This window comes from Topomyia yanbarensis, chromosome 3 (assembly GCF_030247195.1).
Source record: "Topomyia yanbarensis strain Yona2022 chromosome 3, ASM3024719v1, whole genome shotgun sequence".
Taxonomy (NCBI): Eukaryota; Metazoa; Arthropoda; class Insecta; order Diptera; family Culicidae; genus Topomyia; species Topomyia yanbarensis.
The window spans coordinates 339,610,876-339,636,152 of record NC_080672.1 but is presented as its reverse complement, the minus strand read 5'-3'; the positions used below and the strand labels follow the sequence as shown (position 1 = coordinate 339,636,152).

The following is a 25,277-nucleotide window of genomic DNA, read 5'->3' as shown; positions in this document are numbered from 1 at the left end:
ACTAATTTTGTAAAAATCACTCCTACAAACATTTTTTTTTGTAGGATTTGTCATTTTTAGACTATAGCCATTTGAAAAAAATGGTAAAAAAAGTTTGGCCCTTTTCAAAAGACAGTTCGGATCATTTTTGGATAAACAAAGTATGCCAAGTGACTTTTTGTGACACAGTCTTCATGTACAGGAGGTTTCATTGAAATCTGAGAGGGTGCTGCCAACATTTGCTCGAGTTGGCTCGAAAGCAAACATGATGCACGCGCGCTATAATTTTTTGCCCGCGATATTTTTACTCTCATGCTCACAAGAATGGCCCAGCGCATGCTATGTGCTTTTTCTTTTCTCATGAGAATACGCACCGCATATGCACCCTCGCAAAATAATCTGATGTGTCGCATTTTTCACGTTCTCATCGCATTAGGCCAAGCGGGAGTTTCATGTATTCCCATCGCAACTCTAGCGCGGCGCGCTCGTCTCATGCGATTTGTATGTGAAGTGGAGATGAACACCTGCTTTGTACTGGTGTGGTTTAACAAATTAATTTCCATAACGTGTTTTCAATTTGAAAATTTCAATATCTGCACAATGTTCGGGTTGGCACCTGGTTAATTTTCTGGCGATGCTAGAAAACCACACGTCGTTTCGCTTACATAACACCCGGTTTGTTTTGGATTTTCATTCATCGGTACACGAACCTCGTTTAGTTCGGAAAGTGGAGTTGTCAAAAGAAAATCGTTGTAAATTGATGGTCAATTTTTATGCGCAAAATACGGAAAAATCTAAAGGTGACATTTTTTCATTTCTTTAAAAATCTCTAAAGGTTGAAACAGTGGATCGGTCAGCAAGTTCTCTTGTGACCTTGGAAAAAATATCATGTTAATCCAAAGATGATGAAAATTTACTTGCTAGGGATGGGCATACTACGGAAATCTAAAAAAACTTTTATGCTAAAAAGAGTAATGTTCAACGTTCACATCCAGACTACGGGTTCGTAAAATATTTTTCTGAGCCCCCGGTAAGGTAAGGTTGACGGTATTGGAACAAAACTTTTTATATTCTGTTGCATTTTTTCAAATAATGATTTTTTACAAACTGGCGAACAATTTTGTGAAAAGTTTCATTTTATTTATTTATTTATTGAAAGGTTTTAACCCAATGATCATTCGCCTTTGAAATTTCGATAATAACATAACATTATAATTTTAATATTGTTCATGGTTCGTAGCACAAGTGACACCTTTACAGCTGGTCGAGTAATCCCGCGTCCTTCAGAAAGGCCAGCAACATTTCTTCTCGGGCGGTGTCGTTTGCAAGGATCTCTAATGGAGAGCGGTAGGTCGGCTAACTCTGGACAGTTCACTAGAAAGTGTTCCACAGTGGTTCGGGTACCACATGTAACGCATGTTGGTGGGGGAACACGCGATACGGCGTGAGCATGAGAGACCTTCGTATGCCCTAATCTGAGCCGCGACAGTACTCGTTGTTCCCTCCTATCAGTCCGGTCTGTCCAGCGGTCGGGTGAGCCTTTGATTCGCTGAAGGTGTCCGGTGCTGCCACGCTAGTGTCGTACGAAGGCTTCGTTAATCCCTAACTTCAGCTGGCCCAAAATATCTGCGGTCGGGACGAGTCGAGTGAGACGTCGGCTAGTGTGTCTTCTCCTGGCCGCCAGACGATCAGCCTTTTCATTACCGTCGATGCTGCAGTGATCGACAAATTTTGGTGAGTGGGTCATACTCGGCCTCGATGGTCTGGATGAAGGGGTGGCGGGATTTCCCCGACTAGAGGGCGGATATGACCGCCAGAGAGTCAGACAGTACAACGGCGGGTCTATCTTCCGGTTTCTGTACCATGGCAAGTGCGATGGCCGACGCTTCGGCAGAAAACACCGAGCATGGCGGTAGGCGAAAGAAGAGTCCTTCCCCTATTCCGCTCACTCCTATTCCAACCTCATCACCGCTCTTGGAACCATCGGTGAATATCCGCACGTGATTTTTATACTTTGTAGCCATCAGTCGGTTATATTTGGCCCTGGCCTCACTACTGGCAGCGACGGCCCTCAGCTCTATTGACAAACTTGTGTCAAGATTGGGTCCGCGGTCGTGCCAGGCCCGGTCACGAACTCGGTGTAGACGAGCGATTGGTGGCAGGTCGGCGTCTGTATATTCGCGATGAATCTCGCTGACCGTCCGTAACAGAAAGTCATCTCCGGCTGACCGCTCCAAAAATCCCAGTACTCTTCTGGCGATGGTGAGTGCAGCTGTCCAACGAAGGGGTAGGGTCCCGGCCTCTACGCAGGCCGCTTCAGCAGGCGTGCTGGGGAGCAAGCCAGAAGCAGCGCGGATTGGCCCGTGATATAGAGGGCTTAAAATGTTGATAAAGCCTGCCATATTACAGGACGTCAGCTCCACACCGTAAAATATCTTGCTGTGGATGAGTACCTGGGTGTCCTTCCCGTCGCGACCAGCACGATGTCATCAGCGTACACGAACACGTAGATCCCCGCCGGTAGGTTGGCGAATAAGGAGTTCATGGATACCAAGAACAGTGTGACGGCGAGGACTGATCCCTGGGGAACCCCGTTGTCCTCCGGAAAGGTGTCGGATTGGGCACCTCCGATTCCCACTCGAAAAGTGCGGTTAGATAGGTAGTCGCTCAAGAAGTGGCCCATGTTTCCAGTGATTCTCCAGTTGGCAGTACTCCGTGATGCCACACGGTATTATAAGCCTTCGCCACGTCGAGTATAGCGATATCGGCGTGCAGGCCATCAGTTACGGATTGACGCACCACCTCTCCAAAGCTGGCGAGATAGGCACCTGTTCCTGCTCCACGTCGGAAGGCAAACTGTCGTTGATACAGGAGTTTACGCTCCTCCAGTAGGTCCATCAGCAGTCTGATAACCATTCGCTCCATCGTCTTAGCAAGGCAGTGGAGCAGGCTGATTGGGCGGAAGTCATCCGACGTTCTGGTCCCCTGGCATCGCTTTGGGACAGGAATTACTAGAGCTTCCTTCCATGAGGCGGGCATCGGTTCACCATTCCAAATGCGGTTAATGCTGTCTAATATCGCCCGCTTGGCTACCGGCGGGGAATGTTGCAGTAGGGGATAGCCAACATCGTCCAGTCCGGCAGACTTACCTTGTACCAATTCCAATGCCGCACGCAGTTCACTTCCGGTGAAAGGCCGGTTGTACACTTGCCCTGAATCGGGTTCGAAGAGGACGAGGCTACTCTCAGCCCTTTGCTTGATGCGTAGGAACGCAGGTGGGAAAGCGGCGTCTGTAGACAAGGAGGCGAAGTGCCTGCCTAGCTCGTGACCGATAGTCGTGGGATCGAGCGTAGTGCACCCGTTAACGGTAATTGCGTAGCCACTGTGTCGCCGCTTAACGGGATTTTGGGATTTTCGCCCTCATTACACATCCACTCCCGCATGACAAAATGAGTTAGCAAGCAGATAACATTGAACTAATGCTGATTAGGCTGATTAAGCATGATATTTTTTTTATTTCAAGTGTTTCACCGTCGACACAAAGCTCATCAAGTTCGTGGCTGGCAAGCAAAGTGTACTAAAAATGTAATAGACATTTCCACAATCATGTTGAACATAATCAGCTACCGAGACATAGTTTAGAGAAATGAGAATGGCACATTTGCACCGCTAGGTGGATTAAAACAGTTTTTTTTATAAAATATGCGGCTGGGGTAAGTCGTCGGTGATACACACAGGGCCAGTTAGCGATGCTGCTTACAGTGAAAAAAAAATTGTGATCAAATATTTTTATTTCTAGAATTCACTCCAAAGCAAGAGATTCTTTTTCTTGTGTATCTCGTCAATGCAGGGAGCATTCACTTAAGCTAATCGTCTGAAGAATTTATTATGAATATGCAGCACCCGTCGAAGTCGAAATATCGAGGTATTGAGACTAAAATGTGGTGGCAAATGTCGGTAAATATTCATTATTAATAACCCTGAAAAAGGCAAGCAAAAATTGTGACTTCAAGAATCATCGCTCCTAAGACCCAATGCAAGCAAAAGCCTTTGATTTGTTGTTATCAGTGAGAGAATCAAAAGCCTGAAAACGCTCGATCATTTGTATTTCAAATTACAAGTTCATTGAAACCCTTTGCCTTTTTGAGGGTTAAACATGCATTAAGCACGTTTAATTAGGACCCCCGAAGTAATTGAACTTCAATTTGATTCTTTATTTACAAACTGAAAATATTCAATCTAGAAGACAACCGACGGACCGAACATGTCCTTAAAGTTTTAATTTTTATTCTAATTTACGAAATTGGAATGGAAATAAACACCGAAAAAAGTTGGAAAAAGTGAATCCATTGATGGCTAGGAACCAATGGACCGATTGTTTGATCGGGCAAGGTGGAGACACAAATAACTCGGATAAAATTGACAATACATTGCTTCATGACATCACGAAGGGTTCCTACATTTCACTACATGTAGGACGTACTGTGACTCGAGCCTCTAAACAGGACACTTCGCTGCGAAATGCTTAAATTCAAATTCTGACGTTCTTAAATTTAACTGTTCTTGCTTAACGATAATTCACCATGAAATTTGCTTTTTTTTCTAGCTACATCTTTGTGGTACAATTCAGACAATATAATTGTTATTAATTGTTTACACAATTGTATTTTATATACTAGATATATAATGTCATGTAAGAAAGGTCACTCCCCCCGCGTTCCACAAAGATAATGTTTTGTAAGAATGTTCCTTTAAGGTTGGACAGAAAATGGGCAGAAATCGAAAACAAAAAAAGCAGTTTTTTCCACACCTTGTGTAAGATCTTCATAAAAGTCAATCAGCTTATATAGAATGTTGTTGCAGTATACTGCTGATTAATTTTTATGAAGATCTAACACACGGTATGGAAGAAAACTGCTTTTTTCGTTTTCGGTTTTGCTTATTCTCTGTTCAACCTTAAATATTTGGTGTATGGCCCCTAAAATACGCCTAGCAAAAGAAATGTGTATTCTGCCAAGAAACAAATCATCGCAGCACACTGGTACAAATCTTAGGAGACAAGCACGAGCGCGTCGCGATGTACCGTCTCATGCGCTGTCTCATGAGGCAAATTCGCTCGAACCGCGCTCTAGGTCCAATGCGATGCGAAAAATATAACTGTACGTACATTAAATTTCTATGCGCTTGCTATATGGTCGCGCTCAAAAAAATTCTCATCTTTTGTGATACCTCTCCTGCTCTTGGAAAAAACATGCAGCACAAAACTGTTTGCTGCGATCTCTCTGTCGCATTTTCGGACGCATGAGTAGTTGGGAAGACTGCTCGAAAGTCGTCTTAGTGAAAAATTTGGTCGTAAATGATTTTGAGTTTGAAACTCTATAATTTAAACATGAAACTAATTTAAAATTTCTCAACAGGTCAAAACAATTTGGAGGAGGGACCCCCAGGATCCTCCTCCTGGATCCGTTATTCCTTTCGTCTTCTGCTTTTTTTGTGAAAAGGGCGATACTTACAAATCCATATCAACTTTTGAATAGGGCTAATAAGATTTGTAAACAAACTTTCGTTTTGCTGATTTTTCTAAATTTGTACAAATTTCGAACCAGAAAGAATTTGAATTTGATTCTACCAAGAGTAAAGATGTTGATTCATGTGTGTTTTTCATGAAATTCAGCTCGGCAGTGGAACAATGAACGAAATAAGTTTGTTTACAAAAATCTCTTGGGCCCTTTTGAAGAATTATTATTGAAATGTAAACAAATGGCATTTTCTATACATTCGAATAAAGACTTTGAAACGCAACAACGACCTAAAAATTTGGATTCTACGAAATTGGTTTCTTAAACTACAGCCAAAAATACAACGGGCGGAACTGTATTTTTGTTTATTTAAGGTTTCGCCCTCCGCAATCCATGCAAAGAATCAGGGCGATGCTTTTTTGCTACCAGTTTAGGGGCGAAACTGTCTTTTTCGTATTTTTTGGCAATTATCACGCTGATACCAGTTGTAAATAGTAACAATGATCGCTATTGAAAAAACTCGGATGATATCGATGGCCTAAAACGGGAGTTATTGTAAAAAAACGTAAGGGCGATACTTCAAGGGTGATACGTGGGACCGAAAAAGTAAACAATCACCGAAAAGGCGATACTATCATTTAGTCTATTTATACAGTCAAAACATAATGTAATTCAATAATTTTGAATACTTTATGCAGTTTTGAGTTTCGATCACTGATTCGTGTAATCTATGATGCAAAACATAATAGGTAAACTGTGTTATAAATCTAGGGGTGCCGTTGCACATCTCGAAACGAAAGGTTTATTGTATGCAAGCTTTTATGAAAAAGTCGATTCGAAATGGTTCCATAATGTCGCCCCTTGTTTCATTAGTAGCTAAAATAACAGAAAATACTCACGAGTATGATTTTGATAGATTTTTGTCGTTGTCGGATGTTTGACAGTTGCCTTTAACGCCCTAATCTTATATTGCACGAAAATTTCGAAAATTGAAAGACGCTATGGAGGGAGTAGCTGCAAGAGCCGCTTGTAATTAATACAAGAGCATTCATATCTGGGTGTACCTTCGTACAATACGTGCTTACCCAACTACTTGTAAAATTTTGGATGGGTACCCTTCAGAGACGTCGTTATACGAAACCTACAGCCATACAAAACGAAGAGATACTGGGAAAGCAAGGCGAAGAAGACATTGTAACTCGACTTTTGATACTGCTCGTTGTTTTATCTATCGCATAGTATTCTCTAAGGAGTTGTGTTGTTAGTTAGTGACGATAGAGTCTGTGCAAGCATAGAACATGTATATGGCTACAGCATAATATTGCTATATAGGCTAAAGCGTGTTCGTGTGTTTATACAGATTGAAAAGCGAGTTAGTGTTGTACATTTTTGCAGTAATAAGCAAGAATTTCATTACAAAATTCATGAATTTTCTAGACAGATATTTGGCACCTTTTCATCGTTTTCTATCTAGTTCGTTAAGAAACGTTGCTACTCTGGGCGAAAGATGATATACCGCCCCAAAACATGATTTGCGCTTTCAAAACAACTTGTTCGTCTACTGCACTCAAAAGCGGAACTGCTACATGTGCGCGCAGGATGAAACAGTTATGGATGTGGAAGGTGGTAACGTACATGAATAATTCACATATGTCAGTCTTGATGACAGCTTTGCTACATACACATACACACGCATACGTGCTTCCGCCGTATGTCCACAAAAGTGGTGTTTTTTGAGTGAGGGTGGTTTTTTGCATAAAACAGGTGGTTGATATGATGGATGGTGCCGCTAATGACGACCGTAGCAGCATAGTTGGAGGATTTATGTTCTCGCATGTAGTTATCAACTGATGCAACTGGTGTAACAACAATGGATTGGGTGAATAAGCAAACTCTGTGGATGGTTCCGCTGTGAATTACTGATATGGGTTGGGATATAGCTGTGAGTAGAAGTGTTTCTAGTTGATTGCAGTAATCCCTAAAAAATATGCACACTTTTTTGTTGGGTGTCAGCTACCACATCACTTAAAACGTGTTAATTTTGATAGTGAGTTAAGTAATTAAAATTGGTAATTACGCACTGCGAGTGCTAATTAGATGATAGTTGAGAGAGTCAGTACTTGGTTGTGTGAAAAATGAAAATTGATTGTTTGGCTGTTGATTGGGGCGCAGATCGTCGCACAACTGCCCGCAGAGCAGTATTGGCAGGGCCGAAGCTCCGCCAAATCTTAGCATAGTCGGAACGTTGGCATTAACGCTATTGTTACTATTAGTAAAGTCTGAGAGAAACACGTTACTGTTAGGGCCAGCTGCGGAACCGAGTTGACCAACCAAGGCACTGTTCTCGTTCGTACTGCCCCGTCTCTGCGAGCCGGACGAGAATATGCCACTGACAAAGCTGCTCCGCCGGGACGTCGTCTGGTACAGGTTGGCGGTAGACAGGAAGCCTCGTCCCGGGACCAGATCGTTGCCGGTGGCTGTCCCCGTTATCGACGTCATCGATGCCATCTCGAGACCCGCTGGCAGTTAGTATGTGTAGTAACGTTGGCGATTCGACAGTTGAAGTAGTAGCAGTAGTAGTCGATAGCAGTAATAGCATTGTGGGAGCAGTGTGATTCAGAGCACAAACAACACGTGCCAGGGGGAGCGCAGAATGTGGAGCAGAAGAAATATTGAGGGAAAATCTTAGTTCAGGAAATTAATTAAATGAACTAGGCAAATGACCCTAAGGTCGAAGCTTCTATAATTAAATCATAAAAGCAACAAAAAAATTGTCTCAGACTCTTAAAAGCAAAGAAGACTACGAAAAACTCGCTTGAATATAATCCTGGTAAGCGTAGCCGAAAGATCGGAGGGCCAGTTCACGAGCGTGAATAGCTGGTCCAAATTATTCTTCTAAGTTTATAAGAATTACTATGTACGATACAAGAAACAAATAACAGTAACTTTTAATAAAGAAAGTGTTGTTACACAATAAAATCTAAAGCGTTGACTAACGACTAGTGATTTCAGAAAGCATGTGCGATTGTCACGATGATCAATATTTAAGTACCAGAAGCACTGATTAACCAAATTTGGGGTTTTTGGCCTTTCGCTATTTTGAAACTGCTACAATACCTCGGTAATTCCAAATTATGTGTTGATTTTTATTGTTTACAAATATATATGCAAATAAATTTAATATTTTTATTGTTACGATAGTCCTCAAATCTATATTTTTCATTTTGATTGATTGATGCTGTTGATCTCGGCCGTGAAAAGTTTTGATTTGCATTTAAAAATTGCTTACTTCCAAATCAGAGGTAATTTGAATACAGTGAGCCATTCTTATAGTAAATTGCTCAGGATGGTTGTCCTTCAGACGTTTTTCGGTTTAGGAGACTGATATAATCTTCTTCAGGGCTTTGTTTGAATTTGTTTGAATCGGCATTCTGATGGAATCCTACTCGTGACATTAATCGAATATTTCTTAGCATTTTGATAAAAACCATATCTGTATTCTATGATATTCAGCTCAGAACTCTAATGAAATTCTCCCCAGGATTCTAATGACATCCTCGTCAAAATTCTTGTGAAGATTTACTCCGGATTGTGATGAAATATTTCTCAGAATTCTGATGGAGGTCTTCACAGAAGTGCTTCTTAACCTGGGATCCGCGGGTCCCTAACGGACTTTGAAGTTTGTGCTGGAGGTCCGCGTAGAAGAATATCTTTTCCGGATAGATTTTGAAATTTAATTTTTTTAACAGGTTAATAATAGTATATTGACAGCCTACGAAATCGATGTTAAGCCGTGGGGGTCCACAACCACCCAAGGTAATTTCGAAGGCGTCCGCAACCACTCAGGGTAATTTGGAAGGGATCCGCTGTAAAAAAAAGGTTAAGAACCGCTGCTTTATAGGATTTGGATGGCATACTCCTCAGGATTCCGATGGAATTTTCAGGGTTGAAGAAGTATCTTAAGCAGGATTCGAAAGGAAAAGTCTCTTGTAGTGCCGGGGGAATCCTTCTCAAGATGTAGTTCTTTTGATGATTTTGATTTACTCCGGATTTTGATGGAATCGTTTCGGATTCGGATAAAATCCTCAGAGTTCTAGTTGAATCCTATTCAGTATTTTAACATAATTCTAATACTACCCACCTCAACATTGTGAGGGAATCATTATTAGAATTTTGACTTTATCCAGCTCATTATTCCACCGGAACGAATTTATATCAATTATTTATCAATTATGTGCATAGTTTCATCAATTGAGATTCCATTAGAAGATGGAGCAGATTTTCCACAAAAACCTGAGCAAGCTTTCACCAGAAATTAGAACTAGATTGCTAGAACAAATGCGACTTTTTTGAATAGGCTGGATAAAGATTACCAAAGGGGAATTTTTATGTAAAAAGATCTGAAAAATTGAAAGCTGGCATTTACATAAATCGCACGGTATGCTATAACTCGGAAGAAAGTTGAATACGACTGACCAAAGTGAGTATTACATATAGGTATCATTATTCCACAATACGTGTATAGTAAATAGCATAGTATGCACTGTATACTCTGTCTAACCCAGTTCTTCGTATAAATTAAGTTTGAAGTTAATTTTTGCTCTATATTTCGGTAATGGACTAAATGTAGCTGATCGAAAGTAATAATTATTATGTGAAAAAGACCCAGTTATCGGTTGAGTAAAACTAGAATGACCGCATGGAACGTGTGTACCCTTTTTCCCCAATTACTCCTGAAACTCAAGTTGTATAAAGTTAAACATGGCTCTACATTGCAGAAAGAGGCTGAATGCAGCTGATCAGTAGCAAACATTCCTATACAGAAAAGTTCATGGAATCGATTGAAGGTAGTTAGAATTAGCGCCTCAATGGTATGTACCTTTTTTACCCCAATTCTTCCCTCAATAAATGTGTGAAGTTGTATAGACTCAATACTTCAAAGGAGGCTGAAAGCAGCTGATCAAAATCAGTTTTGCTTCTGTAAATAGTACATGGTATCGATTGAACATACTTAAAATGACCGCATGAAGCGTGTGTACCGATTTTACCCTATTTCTTCCCACAAAATTGTGAAGATGTACCTGACGTATTCTACGAAGATCCAGTCAAAATCTTTAAAATCGGTACCGACCATCTTAGATTCCGATGAAATTTTAAATGTTTCGTTGGCATGGAAGACTAAAAATTTTCCACAGTCAATAAGATTATTTTGACTCAGATCAAAATGTATTCAACAAAAATCTTCCAAAATGCGATAGTTGTCGAGATATTTGGAATTTCGTTCCAACAAAAACAATTAATTCGTGTAAATATGCCCTTTTTGAAAGTTATTTGCGTTTCCTCATTATAAAATGTCAACAATCTAATGTTTATCATTTTATAAAGACGCAGAAGAAACTTTTTCAGTCTATTTGGATCATGGAGAAGTTTTCAATAAAAAGTTTTCCTAACGACAACTTTGGACATATTTTTACACTGAATATACTTAAAATGACCGATAACAAAATTTTCTGAAATGTTGTCGTTTTCGAGATATTTTAAATTTTGTTTTAACAACACAATTATTTTGTTTTATTAAGGCCATATCATAAGTTATTCGCGTTTCTCCATAAACAACAATAGGTTTTAAAAAAGTCCCATGAAATTTCCTGTAACTTTCCGTTTGAAATCAAGGCGATATTGTAAACCATTTGAAAGCTACACGAAAACAATCAAAATATTATTCAACTTTGGGGTTTGATGACTAAATTATATAGTAAACGTTCACACGTTTTGTTTATAACTACCTGCTATCTATTTCTCGGCTTTTCATTGATAATAAATATTACTTTTGATATGCCACACTCAGCCTTTTTCCGATATGTAGAGTAAGGATTAACTTCAACCTTGAGTAATGGGAACATGGGTAAATAGTAGCCATGTTTCGTGCGGTCATTGTAACTGTCTTCAATCCATTTCCCGAACTTTTTATATAAGAATCAATACATTTGCTAAGTCGCATTCTGCTTCGTTCTGAAATGTGGAGCCAGATTTAACTTCTCACTTGAGTTATGAGAAGAAATGATGGGGGAGGGGTAAACGGATACACGGATACAAAAATACATAAAAATACAAGGATTAAATTCAAACTTGAGTTATAGAAAGAATTGAGGTAGACGGGTACACACGCTTCGTTCTGTCATTCTAACTATCTTGAATCGATTCCCCGGATTTTTATGCATAAGAATTACTAGGGTTCAGCCGAATTTTATCTCTACCTTCAATGTAAAACCTGGTTTAACTTCACACTTGAATTATGGGAAGAATTAGGGTAGCAAGGGTTTCGTGAGGGCATTCTGTCTGTTTGTAATCAATTCTCTAGACCTTTCAACACAAGCAATACAACTATTGATCATTCACTTTTTCTGAAATATATTGTCATGTTTGATTTCCCTTTTGAGTTTTAAGAAGAATCGAGGTAAAACGGGATCACACAGTTCGTGCGGTCATATCTATCTTCGATCGAGTCCTTGGACTGTTTTGCATAAGAAACGTTACTTTTGATCAGCCGCATTAAGAGTACTTCCGAGATGTTGAATAAAGTTAAACTAAAAACTCAATAAAGGATGTTTCACATCAAACTGCATCACGGCAACAACTCTGCAGAAAATAATCCACTAAAGATTTTCTCTTGAAAATTTGTGTAGAAGTAGTTTAGATTGAATTGTTTACATTGTATTGTTATCGCTGACAGTTCTTCAAAAATTGGAAAAAATGGCGTCACCCGAAAATTAAAGTCGTGAATTGATTTCGCACGAGCACCTGTAAAATCCTCATCTCTCATCGGGACATCGGAAATCAACTGGGAATCGTGCAGTCAACGGTGAGTCGTGTGATTAGGCGTTACCACCAAACTCTGAGATTCGATCTGCAGTAGAAAGTAGCTTCCGGGGCTACTGTTCTTCACCGCCCAGTATAAATTTGATGTTCCGGAGGAAGTAAGGATGCAGAACCTTTCAAAGTTTGCCAACAAATACATGATTTGGCAAGCGATCTGATCATGTGGCAAACGATGTTCGCCATTCGTCATAAGCGGGACTGTAAAAGAGGAGGACTCAAAGAGTGTCTACAGAAGCGTCTGCTTCCTCTGTTGCAGCAACACCAAGGTCCTACGATCTTCTGACTGAGTCTAGCTTCGTGTCACTATTCAAATATTGTCCTGGAGTGGTACGAAGCCAACGGGGTCACTTTCGTATCCAAGGACATGAACTCCCTTTCAACGCACCGGAACTAAGGCCCATAGAAACATACTGGACAATTATGAAGCAGGCACTACGGAAGCATCCCAAGAAGGTCAAATCTGAGGAAAACATGAAGAAAAAGTGGGTTTCCGTGTAGATGAAGCTGCAGCCAGATGTTGTACAGAACCTAATGAGTGGAGTTAAGCGTAAGGTGCGAGCGTACGGTTATGGCATTGAAGTTGAATGAAATAAATATGTCAAAAGATTACAAATGGGTTATATTTTATTGTCTGAAAGTTTGAAAAGGATAGATCCACTAGATAATTTTCTGCAGCGCTTCTTTCGTGCTGTAATTTGATGTGAGACACTTAGACAATCCTAATATGTTCTATAGAAACTTGGGACTTTTTTGCAAAAGCAACACTAACTACGGTTGACCGCATTCAGCTTTCTTCGAATTTGTATAGTTGGTCGAATTGGTCATGGACATTGGATGTGTTGTATACTCCGCGTAGGGGAGATCGGGGCTGGTTGGCCGAGTTTTGCTTTCGGAAGTTCTGTACGCATTCCGGTTAGACTTTGATAAACGGTTTGCGCTGACATGAAGATACAAACTTTGAGAAAATTTATGATTTTTTTCATTCGTAATAAAAAAAATTAGGAAAAAAGTTATTAGCAAACAAATGCGGAGTGGAAAATCGGCCAACCAACCCCAGGGATAGGGTATGTTGGCCGAGTTTGGTAAATTAAGTGAAACACACCAAAATGCACGAGTGGAAACGTTTATTAGTTAAAAAGCATCATTTTGCAATATGTAGATACGAAAGCTATGTATAAGAGGCTGGACCAAAAAAACTTCTTTTATGCCTTATTCTCACTTTCCGTGGAAAGTGTGACAATTCCTGTACCGCTTCCCTCTCCTGCGATGTCCACGTGGACTTTTCCGAAAAATAGTTTCCAATTTCAACAAAAAATACGGACTTTTTTCCTGCGTTGGCAAGCTTTGATGCAGGTTGTGACTTCAAGAGTGAGAACGAAATCGCAAACTTTTCAAATTCGTATGTGTAAGACACGTTTGCATTCTTCATAAAAACACAACATTGACGTTAAGTATGATGTCTGTAATTAGACCATTTTATGTCAAGAATATGCTTTCAAATCCAAAAATGGTGGGTTTTGATAACAATACAGAAAAGTTTGGCTCTGTGTTGAAATGAATGCACATACTATGCTGTTACTGGGTCTTTAAGAGTATGCACTTGAGACAATTTACAATCTTATTAAGAAAAAATAATATAATGAAGAGTCTACAGTTTCTACAACTCAATCTCTCTCTGCATGGACAAGCGTGGATTTTTTCGCACCCTCTATCCTCTCCTAAATTCTCCACGTGGTATATGGATGGTCCCTAAAACTAGAAAATGTCCTACGTACTAAGAATACACACGAATTGAACCATTATACTGCGTGTGTGGTAGATACAAATACCACTCCATTTAATTGTATATCACAATTGATTGAACATCATACTAAGACAAACTATTAAAAACAAATAGTAATAGGTATGTCAATAAAATGCAACTTGTAGCTAAGTCACGGATACGGTTAAAACACCATAAGGTTCTTAAAATTATGCCTTTTTGCAAAAAAAAAATCACTATTTTACAGATTACGGAACTTACAGTAGTACGCGGTTAAAATTTTCTGTTAAATTTTTAAATGTGAGCAGTACAAAGTAAAGTGCTGGGTATAGTCGATTTGTAACTTCGGTAAAATCCTCATTTTCTCTTGTAATGATTATACAGTGTGTCCCACATTAATACGTTCACCCTGTTTTTTTTAGCATAACTTTTTTTTAGTTAGAGCAAACTGCACCAAATTTTCATCGTTGGTTTTAAATCTTAATCAACGATGTTTCTCGAAATTTCGAAGCCTTGGTGCGGTTTGTTCGTTTGTTATGGCAGTATCAGTGAAAAAAGTGGTGTCGCACGTTTATACGGTCACCCTACTATTTTTTGGATACATTTTTTTCTATTCACACAAACTGCTCCAGATTTTTAGCGTTTATTGTAAAGCTGAATCAATGATTTTTCTCGATGTTTGGAAACCTTGGTGCATCTTGTTCGTGTGTTATGGCAATTTTAGTGACAAATGTGTTCTTTATTTATCCGTTCACCCTATCTTCTCAAAATAACTTTTTTTCATTCAAACGTACTGCACCAAATTTTCTATGTTTATTTTAAAGCCTAATTTACGATGTTTTTTTGTAAAAATTTGGAAGCTTTTGTGCGTTTTGTTCGTTTGTTATGGCAGTTTAAGCAAAAAAAAATTGTTCCTGCATTTATACGTTCACTAAAAAAATATAGTTTTTTTTCCAAAAAAGGCTTTATTTAAGTAATTATCCAGTAATAATTAACACTTCATGTAGTATTCAATCGAATTCCCATCACTTTTGAATACAAGTTTCATTCGCTTCGGCATTTAATTATTACGATTTTCAATATTTCTTGCTCTGAGCTTGTTTTAGAATGATTTGATTGCTTTCTTGAACTTTACAACTGACGAATACTGCTTTGCGTTGTCATATACATCACGAACCATCATATTCGAAACATTTTCAATCGGGATAACGTCTGGAGAAAGTGATATTTGAATGACCTCCGAGCATACGAGTAAGATCAATTTCATTATTTCCTACGTGCACTCGTTTTCGCTTTGAGATTGAGAGCGACATTAGCCCCTTCGATATTGAATGTAGTGCTGGGCGAACGAAAATACACTATTAACGATATTTATTTGTCGTTGTTCAATTTCGTGGAATTAGAAGCTAGCGATGATATTGGACGACTGAAGCCCTATTTAATATAATAATTTCATTTAATGAAAGTTAAAATGGGGATCAAAATTGCTGATTTAAAATTAAAACGAGATTGAATTTTCGTATTGTCGTAGGAAAACGAAAGTCGCTACTTCTGCTACTCGCTTTCATCGAATCGAAAGAAGAAGCCGGCTATGTCTTTTTTGTTTTAGTAATGAAGGAGGCAGCAAAAAGACGAAAGTGAATCCAGTGGGTTTCATCGTTCAATGCAAGGATATGAAGGAATTTTAGGCCCTGACCAGGGCTTCGAAATTTCGAAAAACAACGTTGATTAAGCTTTAAAACTAGTGCTAAAAATTTGGAGCAGTTTGTTCGAACGAAAAAAAAAGTTATACTGACAAAACAGGGTGAACGTATACATTTGGGACACACCCCGCTACTCCGCTAACAGATGGACGAATCTTGCAACACTTGAAAGCAAAAGGTATTGTATTGATTATAGACGGGTGCATCCTCTTTACATTATTTCATTTTCGATTCTCGGAATAGAAATGCGGATTTTTGTTACATTGTCTTTTTGCGCGAGATTTTGTTGCTTTCTGTACTCGTTGATTGTGACCGGTGAACTGAGCTGTGTAAACATTACACATTAATAATAAGTATTATTGACTTCTTTGCTACGTAAATTTTGTTTAAATTTCTTTCTAAGTTGTTTATTAACATTACTCGAATCTAGAAATATTAGCGGTTTCGCCAGTCGTGCATGATAGAAGGACTCGTCAACCCGGCGAAAGGTCGTCGTCGAAGCTTATATTTTTTTTCTTAGCTTTCGTTGTTGGTCATTTACTGGGCTTTTGAATTTAACAAATTCCCAATGTTTTACCCACGACATCGTTGTGATCACATAAGTCTAGCGCTAGAAAAATAATAATCAATAATAAGAAGCTCACATATTGGCAGTAGTAGTAAATACACCGAAAGCCGCACACCAAATAACAAAACAACAAACCATAGCATTGATCACCGATCATGGCATGCAGTAACGATAACCAAAAACTGATCCGTCTGACAATCGCGTTCACATTCAAAGCAAATGAAGATTCTTCAGTTCATTTGGCTAGGAACACAAACCATACTGATGGGTCAACTGTAATATACGAGGAAAGGTTTACACCATCTACTATAATTCGAATTCCGAACAATTTTTACTGTTTAGAGCTAGAGACACAGCACACCTATTACCAACATTGATTACCAACAGACATTGATCGAAACTAGAATTTTATTTAAGAAAAACAAAAAAATAAAACTTTTCCAGAAGAATACATAAACAACTAAAACGCAACGAATCACTTTCTTTAAAAACAGTTAGAGTACGATGAAAATACTGTTTATGTTAATGTTCGATATTTTTTGGGTCTGAATTTGCCTGAAAAATGTGTTCCTATTGTCTTGAACTAACTTTGTAAACTCACCATCGGAATTTTTCTTGGACAGTGCTGTTTCCGCAACCGAGTCTTCACTGAGACTGGGGTTCATGGGTCTACCGTTGTTGGTCACTTCTTTTGTGAGAGGTAATGAAATCGATTTTTTTTGGTGGTGTGGAATTGAGCATTTGATTTTTCAAGATGAATTGAATTGTACATGTGGCGGTTGCGGTGTGGAGAGCAATTAATCAAACCGGTGAGTAGATGGTTTTTGGGAGTTGTTTTTTATTGGTATTTTGCATGTGGATTGTGTTCCGAAAGAAATTGAAAGAGAAAGAAAATAAGAAAATAACAATTGTGGAAGTTATATGTCTGTAACTACTTCTAGTTAATACTATGGTTATGACGGTATTTGTTACTAGTACTGTTAGCTATCGTTTTATGAAAATTACTCGTGAACTTTGCTCGGCCTGGGAATGTTATGTTTCGCTGTGTTCATGTTGGATTGATTAATTTTTGGTTTATGTCCGCGTTAGAGATAAGTGACATGCCTAGTTCCAAAATAAATCAACAATAGTAAAAGAAGTAATTGACTGTACTTGAGTTGAGCAATAGGAAAACGATCAAAGTTACGTGATTGCAGGGGGAGATTTCTGGTAATCGCTACGAGAAAGCATACTAATATGTGATAGTGTCAATGAACAAACTGTTAAAAATTCACACAAATCGTTTTTCCGTCCGCGATAAGCAAGAATACAAATCGAACACGCAATGTCACTGCTTTTGTGGAACAAATGAAACCGTTACTATTTCAGCGTTCACTCCAGATTTGAATACTTGCATGAGGGTGCGCAATCGAAAGCGCACACCAGTGAGGAGCAGAAAGATTTGCGATTTAGCTAGTAAAGCATTAAAATTGTGCTGTTTCTTTTTTGTGGTCGCTGGATGGTATTGGTCATGTTAGCTATGGCTTATTGCTGAGTGGAGAAGATAGGAAATTTATATGGGTTAAATGGCTGTTCTGTTACATTTAGGGTCGGTACCGAGAGTTACGTTATTAATTGTCAATTTTTATACGAATGTTATTTCTTTCATAAACACAATTTGCTAAACAAGTTATTGTAGATGTATCGCTATAATGTAGTAAATAACGGAGTCTATAGTGATATATTATTGCAGGTTAGCTGGTTTAAAACTTGATACCATAAATAAGGTTCTTCCTGCTTTGCTGGATACGGATGGACTTTGCATGAGAATATTTACAAAATCAGTATTCAGCTATAAAATAATAAGACAATGACGTTTAAATATTCAATTCAAGTGTTAATAGGGTCGAAAAAGAAGCATGCAAGGGCATTGTTGGCGCTAACAAAACTCAGTGTTACCATTGGATGGCAATAAAATGCAGTTATAAATTGGCAAAGAAACGGGTACACTAAATCAGTAAATATCTACTACTTACGCAAATCCACTAGTCATATGTCAAAAGCATATAGCAGGAAGTGAATTATCAAAGCATATTTATAAGTAGCATGAGTGTTTTTGTGAATTTGTTGAACCAAGCTATTTTATTCGATTAATATCAATTGATGATATTTCCTTTGAATATGTTCATTGCTAGATTTTGCTATTACTATTTTCATTTTTTCTATTCCTTACAGTTTATTTGGTTTTAAGTAAAGTTTGGAGAATAGAAAAAAATGGAAAATTGGGGATTATAATGAACCGCTCATTATAACCCAGCTGATCTCGCAACTCTTTCATTTTTTCTGTTCCTAATAGCTTTTGTATTCACCAGAGGTTAAACCGCTGAGGAGCTTATTCGGAAATTTATCTTGAGACAGTTAATAAATGAATCATAATTTTGTGGAAATAATTATAATACTAATTGTGATGCACAAACATATTTTTTAAAAATTTGTTTTAGGTCAAAATGGACATTCAAAATATGATAACATTAAATTTTGAACCTTGAAGTTTTCGGACGTTCCTAAAGGGCTGCACTAGTAAAGTTTCAAATAAGGTGTAAAGAGGTCATATTTACCTGGAATTCAAACTGCATATTAGCAAATATTTGTCCATTAAATCTGAATTTTTAATCCAAATCGTTTGTTAAAGTTTCCATTTTTATTTTCTGGTCAATTTTACTCAGCTTGATCTCGTTTGCCAATATAGGAATCGGTGCAAAAGTGGACTGTCTTTTTCTCTCATAACGAATAGCGTGCGGAGTTAAAGTGATATTATAAGAAAGGTTCGTCGAAATTCACCCATTCAACCGATTGTTTTCAAACTTTCAGGGAATAAAGTAAAACTTATTATTCAAATTTTTCCATGTTTGTTTTATTAAATTTGATAGCCATATCCAAATGCATGTACCCTTCTTTTAGTGCTCCCCATAAGGACTTGTACAACGTGTGGGACAACTTGTTTCGTGTGGAAATCTATTTTTCCTCATTTCTGCTTCCGATTTTGCTTGCTTATGATGCTTCCGGAGTACCTGCTTCATGATGGTCCAGCATTTCTCAATTGACCGCAATTTCGGTCCGGCCAGAAAAGCGTAGGGCCACTTTGAGACCTTAGAAGTGGAAGAAGATGCAATATAACTTCTTAAGGAGGAAATTGGTTTAAAATTTCTCCCTAGGGAGTTATATAGCATTGCTATGCATTCGCTTGCTTAGATTTGTTTTCATCGATGGTTCGATTTCAGTATATCTCATCAGCAGGGTTGCCAAAATTAAATCTGTATTTTTGTCCTAAAAAATCTTTTCATCTGTATTTACTCTTTGAAAATTCTGTGTCGATATCTGTATCGAATCAGTTGAGTCATTTAACCTTTTGCTGGATTATCTATCGATTAATTCTTGTGGTTTAAATTAGTGAAGCAAGGACCTGTTTACATTTTCATAAAAAAACACTACAAGTCGTTCTGATATTGAACTTGAGCTTGAGCTTGTGCGACCACCCCTGGCTGCTACTCCGTTATCGATCTTGACTAGCTGAAGTTGAACAGAGAATAAGTAGATAATTATGCTTGGGAGTAGCGAAACATCAAACTTATGACGAGTAGTGATGAAGAGGAGCCCAGAAAGTTGCCGGAAATCTGATCCATGGGGAGACAATGCGGTTTCGTCAACAGCTGAGTGTAAAGGGTGTCCCACATCAAATTGCATCACTGATAAAACGCTGTAGAGAATTTCGTAGTGGACCGATCCTTTTCAAACTTTCAGACAATAATACATAGGTCATTAGTAAGCTTTTGGCATATATATTTCATTCGACTTCAAAAGAATAACCGTACGCTTGCACCTTACGCTTAACTCCACTCAAGAGACAATACTCAATGGGTTATTTTCTACAGCGTTTCACCGTTATGCAATTTGATGCGGGACACCCTTTAGAGCTTCTGTGCTTCTGATTCTGTGCCTTTTGGTCACTGTCACTGAACTATTGTGATTCTTTTTGAAAATTTCGACTAATTGCTTCTGATCCTTAATGCTACGCGGAGATCTATTTTTTAATACACATTTAACTAATTTCACCCGGTTACAGCAATTTCAAAGTAATGCAATTCGATTCCGTACACCCTTGGGCTAGGAGCATTTCGTCGCTGTTGTGCTGTCTTATGACAAACGCCATTTTGGGGTAAACTGAGTTAGATATGCAACATTACTAATCTGAAAATTCTCTACAAAATGGCGTTTTCAGAATTTTGAAATTTTGCTTGGTTCCTAAGGTATAGCGAAAAAAGTGATGAGAAATTGTCAGTTTTTTGCTTTAAATCACTGTATCTTGGGATTCGCTTAAGTAATGTAGAAGTTTTAGATGTTTTTATATGTAAAAATGTCTGAGGAACACAATGGCATAATAATTTTTAAAATAAAAATACATGTATTGCGAGAAATATGCAGTTTTACTTTTAAATTGGCAATATTTCATGTTTGGCAACACTGTAATTAAAAATTACTATTTTTTCTAGATTGCTTGCTCAATTTCCTTCAAAATGCATCTCATCGATTGTTTCTAGGCCGAATAAAGCCGAAGATATTAATAAAAGTTAATAACTGATGCTTTTTTTCTATGGAAAATTTTCCATGCGCAATTATGACACGCCATACAAATTTTGCCATCAATACACGCCTACGACACGTGTGAGTGCGACTTTTGTTTACATTTATAGTGAAAACTCGCAACATAGTCAACCGAACTTCGTGATATTTGAGAGTTTAGTACAGAATAGATTGAAGCATTAATTGTTTTCTTTGAATTGTTTTTACCATTTATAAGATTCAAGATATTCAATCTCAAACTTTAAAAATTGTTTTTCTCGAAATGCGCTAAATGGCGCTTGTCATAAGATAGCACAACAGCGACGATTTGTGTTACTGTTGCATGTTTTCTTAAATCATGTCTCGAGTGTATTCAATGAATCTTCGGCTAACTTCGCTTGAGTGGAATGCAGAGCTTGCCCCTTGTGATGTCATGTAACTAGAAAATACTAATCTCTCTGAAGAAGTTGCTCTGGAAGGTATAGGAGAGTGCTCAACATATTATAATTTTATATTAAAAGATGCTCGTCTGCTCTGTGTGCTACCATAAAGCTTAAAAATTCGACGAAAATGTGGTCACGCAATGTCGCTCCTATACTATAGAGGCATAACCTCACTTCTTGCAGGATCGAAACTGTTTAAGATCTTCGTTGTTATTTGTGAAGCTGAATCATACATCTCAACTGAGCTACATGGATTTTTTCCCAGGCAGCTCGACAACAATGAAATTAGTTCAGCAAATGGGTGCCTCATTTAATTTCACTGAACAGCTCAAATTCAGTCGTAACCTAACAATTCTTATCTGTGAAATTGGGAAACATTGAGCTTTATAGTTCCACCACAGATAACAGACGTTTAGGCTCGATTCGAATCGTGTGTAAATACCCGCTACTGAAATTCCAAACAAATCAGACGTGTGAAACACGTTTGGCAAACGTTTGTAGATGGCGCAGTGATCGATACAATGCAGTTAGAGTGCAGCTGTCAAACACGTGTAGCAAACAGTTGCGCAGATGGCAATAGTGAAACACGGATTTCCAACGTTTATCAATTTGAAACTGTACACAGGTTTTTGAAGAAATTTTGTTCTAGCCTAAACGTCTGTTATCTGTGGTTCCACCAACATACCGAGAGTGCCTCAAGGGAGTAATTTTGCACCTTTGCTGTACAACGTATTCTGCAACGACGAATACGTTAGATACCTAGGTGTTCAATTGGTTCCATAACTTTCTTTTGAAAATCCTTATACTTTTCACTTGTTCGTTCAATCCTGGAAACCTCATCTATCGTGAGGAGTACTTATAGTGAAGTTTGAACTAACAGAAATTAAGCAGTGCAAGCTCTATGTATTGAGTGTGACCGGAGCGACTTATTAAAGCGATGGGTGATGTATTTAATAGTATTTATTAATTCTTCGATTTGTCTGTGTCTAGTGATATTTTTTAAAATAAACTTAGACAAATAACTTTGTACAGAACCGTACAGAATATCAGTAACTATTAACATAAATGACTATTTCTAGATATGTCGGTAAATTTTACTGGGGAATTAATGAAGCAGCATCTGATCAAATTAATCATAGAAAATTTTTGTGCAAGCTGTTCCGTCTCGGTATTACTTCACAATTTGTGTTTTGGTTGGATTCATATCTTTCGGGAAGAATTCTATAAGTAAAATTAGATAACAGCAAATCGTCACAATCCTCCAATAAGTCTGGTGTTCCACAAGGGAGTACCTTGGGACCTTTGCTATTTGTACTATTTTAAACGATATTCCAAAAGCCACAAATATATAGTTTAGGGTGCAATAATCAACATTGTCGAAGACTGCAAATTGATTCGATTTTGTAGTAAAAAGATATTCTCAAATAAATTTATGTGTTGCCTCTCTTTCTTGCACACACAACCCACTGATTGTTTATAGACCATATGAAACCAAAGATATGAATAAAAGTTAATAATTGATGATTTTTTTCCATGATGGAACATTTTCCATGCCGTATGACACGCCATACAAATTTTGTCATCAATACACACCTACGACACGTGTGAGTGCGACTTTCGTTTACATTTATAGTAAAAACTAACAACATGGTCAACCGATCTTCGTAATATTTGAGAGATTAATACAGCACCGATAGAAGCCTCAATTATATTGATCTTCTTCTTTTGATTTGTTTCTGCCATTTGTAAGTTTCGAAATATTCAATCTCAAACTTTAAAAATCGTTTTTACCGAAATGTGCTAAATGTCGCTTGTCATAAGAAAGCACAACAGCGACGATATATTACCGTAGAAGCTGGCAAAATAAAACAAAAACATTTCATCCTGTGACAATGCACAGTGGTCCGATTCCAGAATTTAGGATGAAAAAAACATTTGTGACTAGGCTGCTGGTTCTAGAGCTTTGATGTCTTCGGAACAAATAATCAGTGTTAATTGGGGCATCCTTTAAGATGGGTGATACTGGGGTGGTCCTAATGGTTTGTAAGATCTGGAATTATTTTCGAAATAAGAAGAGATAGAACAATCAATTGTTCCGAAACACTGTAGTACAACCCTTTTCAAGCAACTTTGCTGAAGACGTGATATTTGTAACTTCATTGGTTTTATTTTACACCTATTAAAATGTTGTGCGATAGGGTGTCCATAAAATATTCAGTTTTTTTTACTATAACTTTTTAAATAATTTTTTTCCTTCAAAAGACTTTTCACAAAACTTTTAGTTTAGTCACAAATGTTTTTGTCATCCTAAATTCTAGATTTGGACCACTGTGCAATGGATTCAGGTAGTTTATAACATATATAGCAAACAGGGGGACTATCACAAAAGAATAGTAGTCGAAGTGACTACTACGTAAAAAAATCGCGTTGGTACTCCAACTTCATCAGGAAAAACGATCGCAAAGTTTCTTTTAGTAGGGCGTCTGGTGTAAAGTGCTCAATCCAAAAGTTATTTTTAAGGCAAGGCAACAATGGATCTTTTGTGAAATGTTAAAATTTATTTATACATTCATTGTGCACAAAATACAAAATATTTTCAGCCACGCAGAGCTACACCTACGAGCGTTCCAAGAGTAGACGTCCAACCGTATCCACGTCAAGGAGTGCCGCTCACTTTTCATCAAAATATTAAATTTTTTTTATTCAGTTTTCTGTGGTTCGTCGACAGGCAACAGTTTGACATTTTTTTTTCGGAAAACTGCTAATTCAAATGGTAATTGGATGCACAGATCATGTGCTAAATATGAGCTTTTTCCAATAGGTTTAGTTTACCCACAAGAGATTTCACGTTTCTTTAGAAAAATATGTATATATATATATATATATATATATATATATATATATATATATATATATATATATATATATATATATATATATATATATATATATATATATATATATATATATATATATATATATATATATATATATATATATATATATATATGTGAACTCGGAAATAAAAACTTAAAATTCAATACAAAAAATCCACAGTAACTCTGCATACCTCAAAACTTATGGTCGCGTAGCTCATTTCATAACGAACAGCTTTGTTGAAGACTGCATATTGATTAGAAAATCCCCCATAAAGTTATTTATAAAGTGCGAGAAAGAGAGGCTATACATAACTTTATATGAAAATATCTATTTACTGCAAAATCTGATCAATTTGCAGTCTTCGGCAATGTTGATCCTTATACCTTAAGCTATATATCCGCAGATTTTGAGATGCACAAGATAACACTGGCATGATGTATTGAATTTATTGTTGCTACTGCCTATTTTTCATATATTTTCACATACAAACTTCAAAACTCTTGTGAGTGAACTGGAGTTTTCGGAAAAAGCTCATATTTGATAAATGCTATGTGAAGCCAATTACCGTTTGATTTAGCAGTGTTCCGAAAAAAATTGTTGCCGGTCTACTACATATATTATGCATTCTCATAAAAAATCAATTCACTCCGCTGATTAGTTTTTGAGTTATCGTGCTCACCAATCTGAAAAACACGGTTTCTAGACAAACGGAATTTTTCGTGAAAAATAGTAATTTTTGTTTAAAATGAGTAAAAAACCCCTTAATTGAAAATTTATCTCAAATACTCAACGTAGCTGATAGGTATTTTTACATAGAATGTGTATGCAAAGTTTGAAAGAAATCGGTTAAGTAGTTTTGGAATGGCAGGTAAGACCGCAAATCATGTTTCTCCAGAGACGTTCTACAAACAGCTTCGTCATCGAGTCGTTTGTCGACATTTTTGC

General features: G+C 37.6%; 1 protein-coding gene across 9 annotated transcripts in view; it reads right to left on the bottom strand.

Annotated features, from left to right (window-relative positions):
* Nucleotides 1-25,277, bottom strand: part of LOC131694076 (potassium voltage-gated channel subfamily KQT member 1) — a 1,057,856-nt gene that overhangs the window by 242,240 nt on the left and 790,339 nt on the right. For 3 of the 9 annotated variants that reach the window (XM_058982447.1, XM_058982448.1, XM_058982450.1), the window contains one exon: nt 17,012-17,098. The exons of 3 other annotated variants lie outside the window; for them this stretch is intronic. In XM_058982447.1, coding sequence (XP_058838430.1) covers nt 17,012-17,098 — 87 coding nt within the window. Of the gene's footprint in view, nt 1-7,579; nt 8,018-17,011; nt 17,099-25,277 lie in introns of all 9 variants that reach the window. 3 more of the 9 variants (XM_058982446.1, XM_058982454.1, XM_058982449.1) reach the window with 2 other exon arrangements.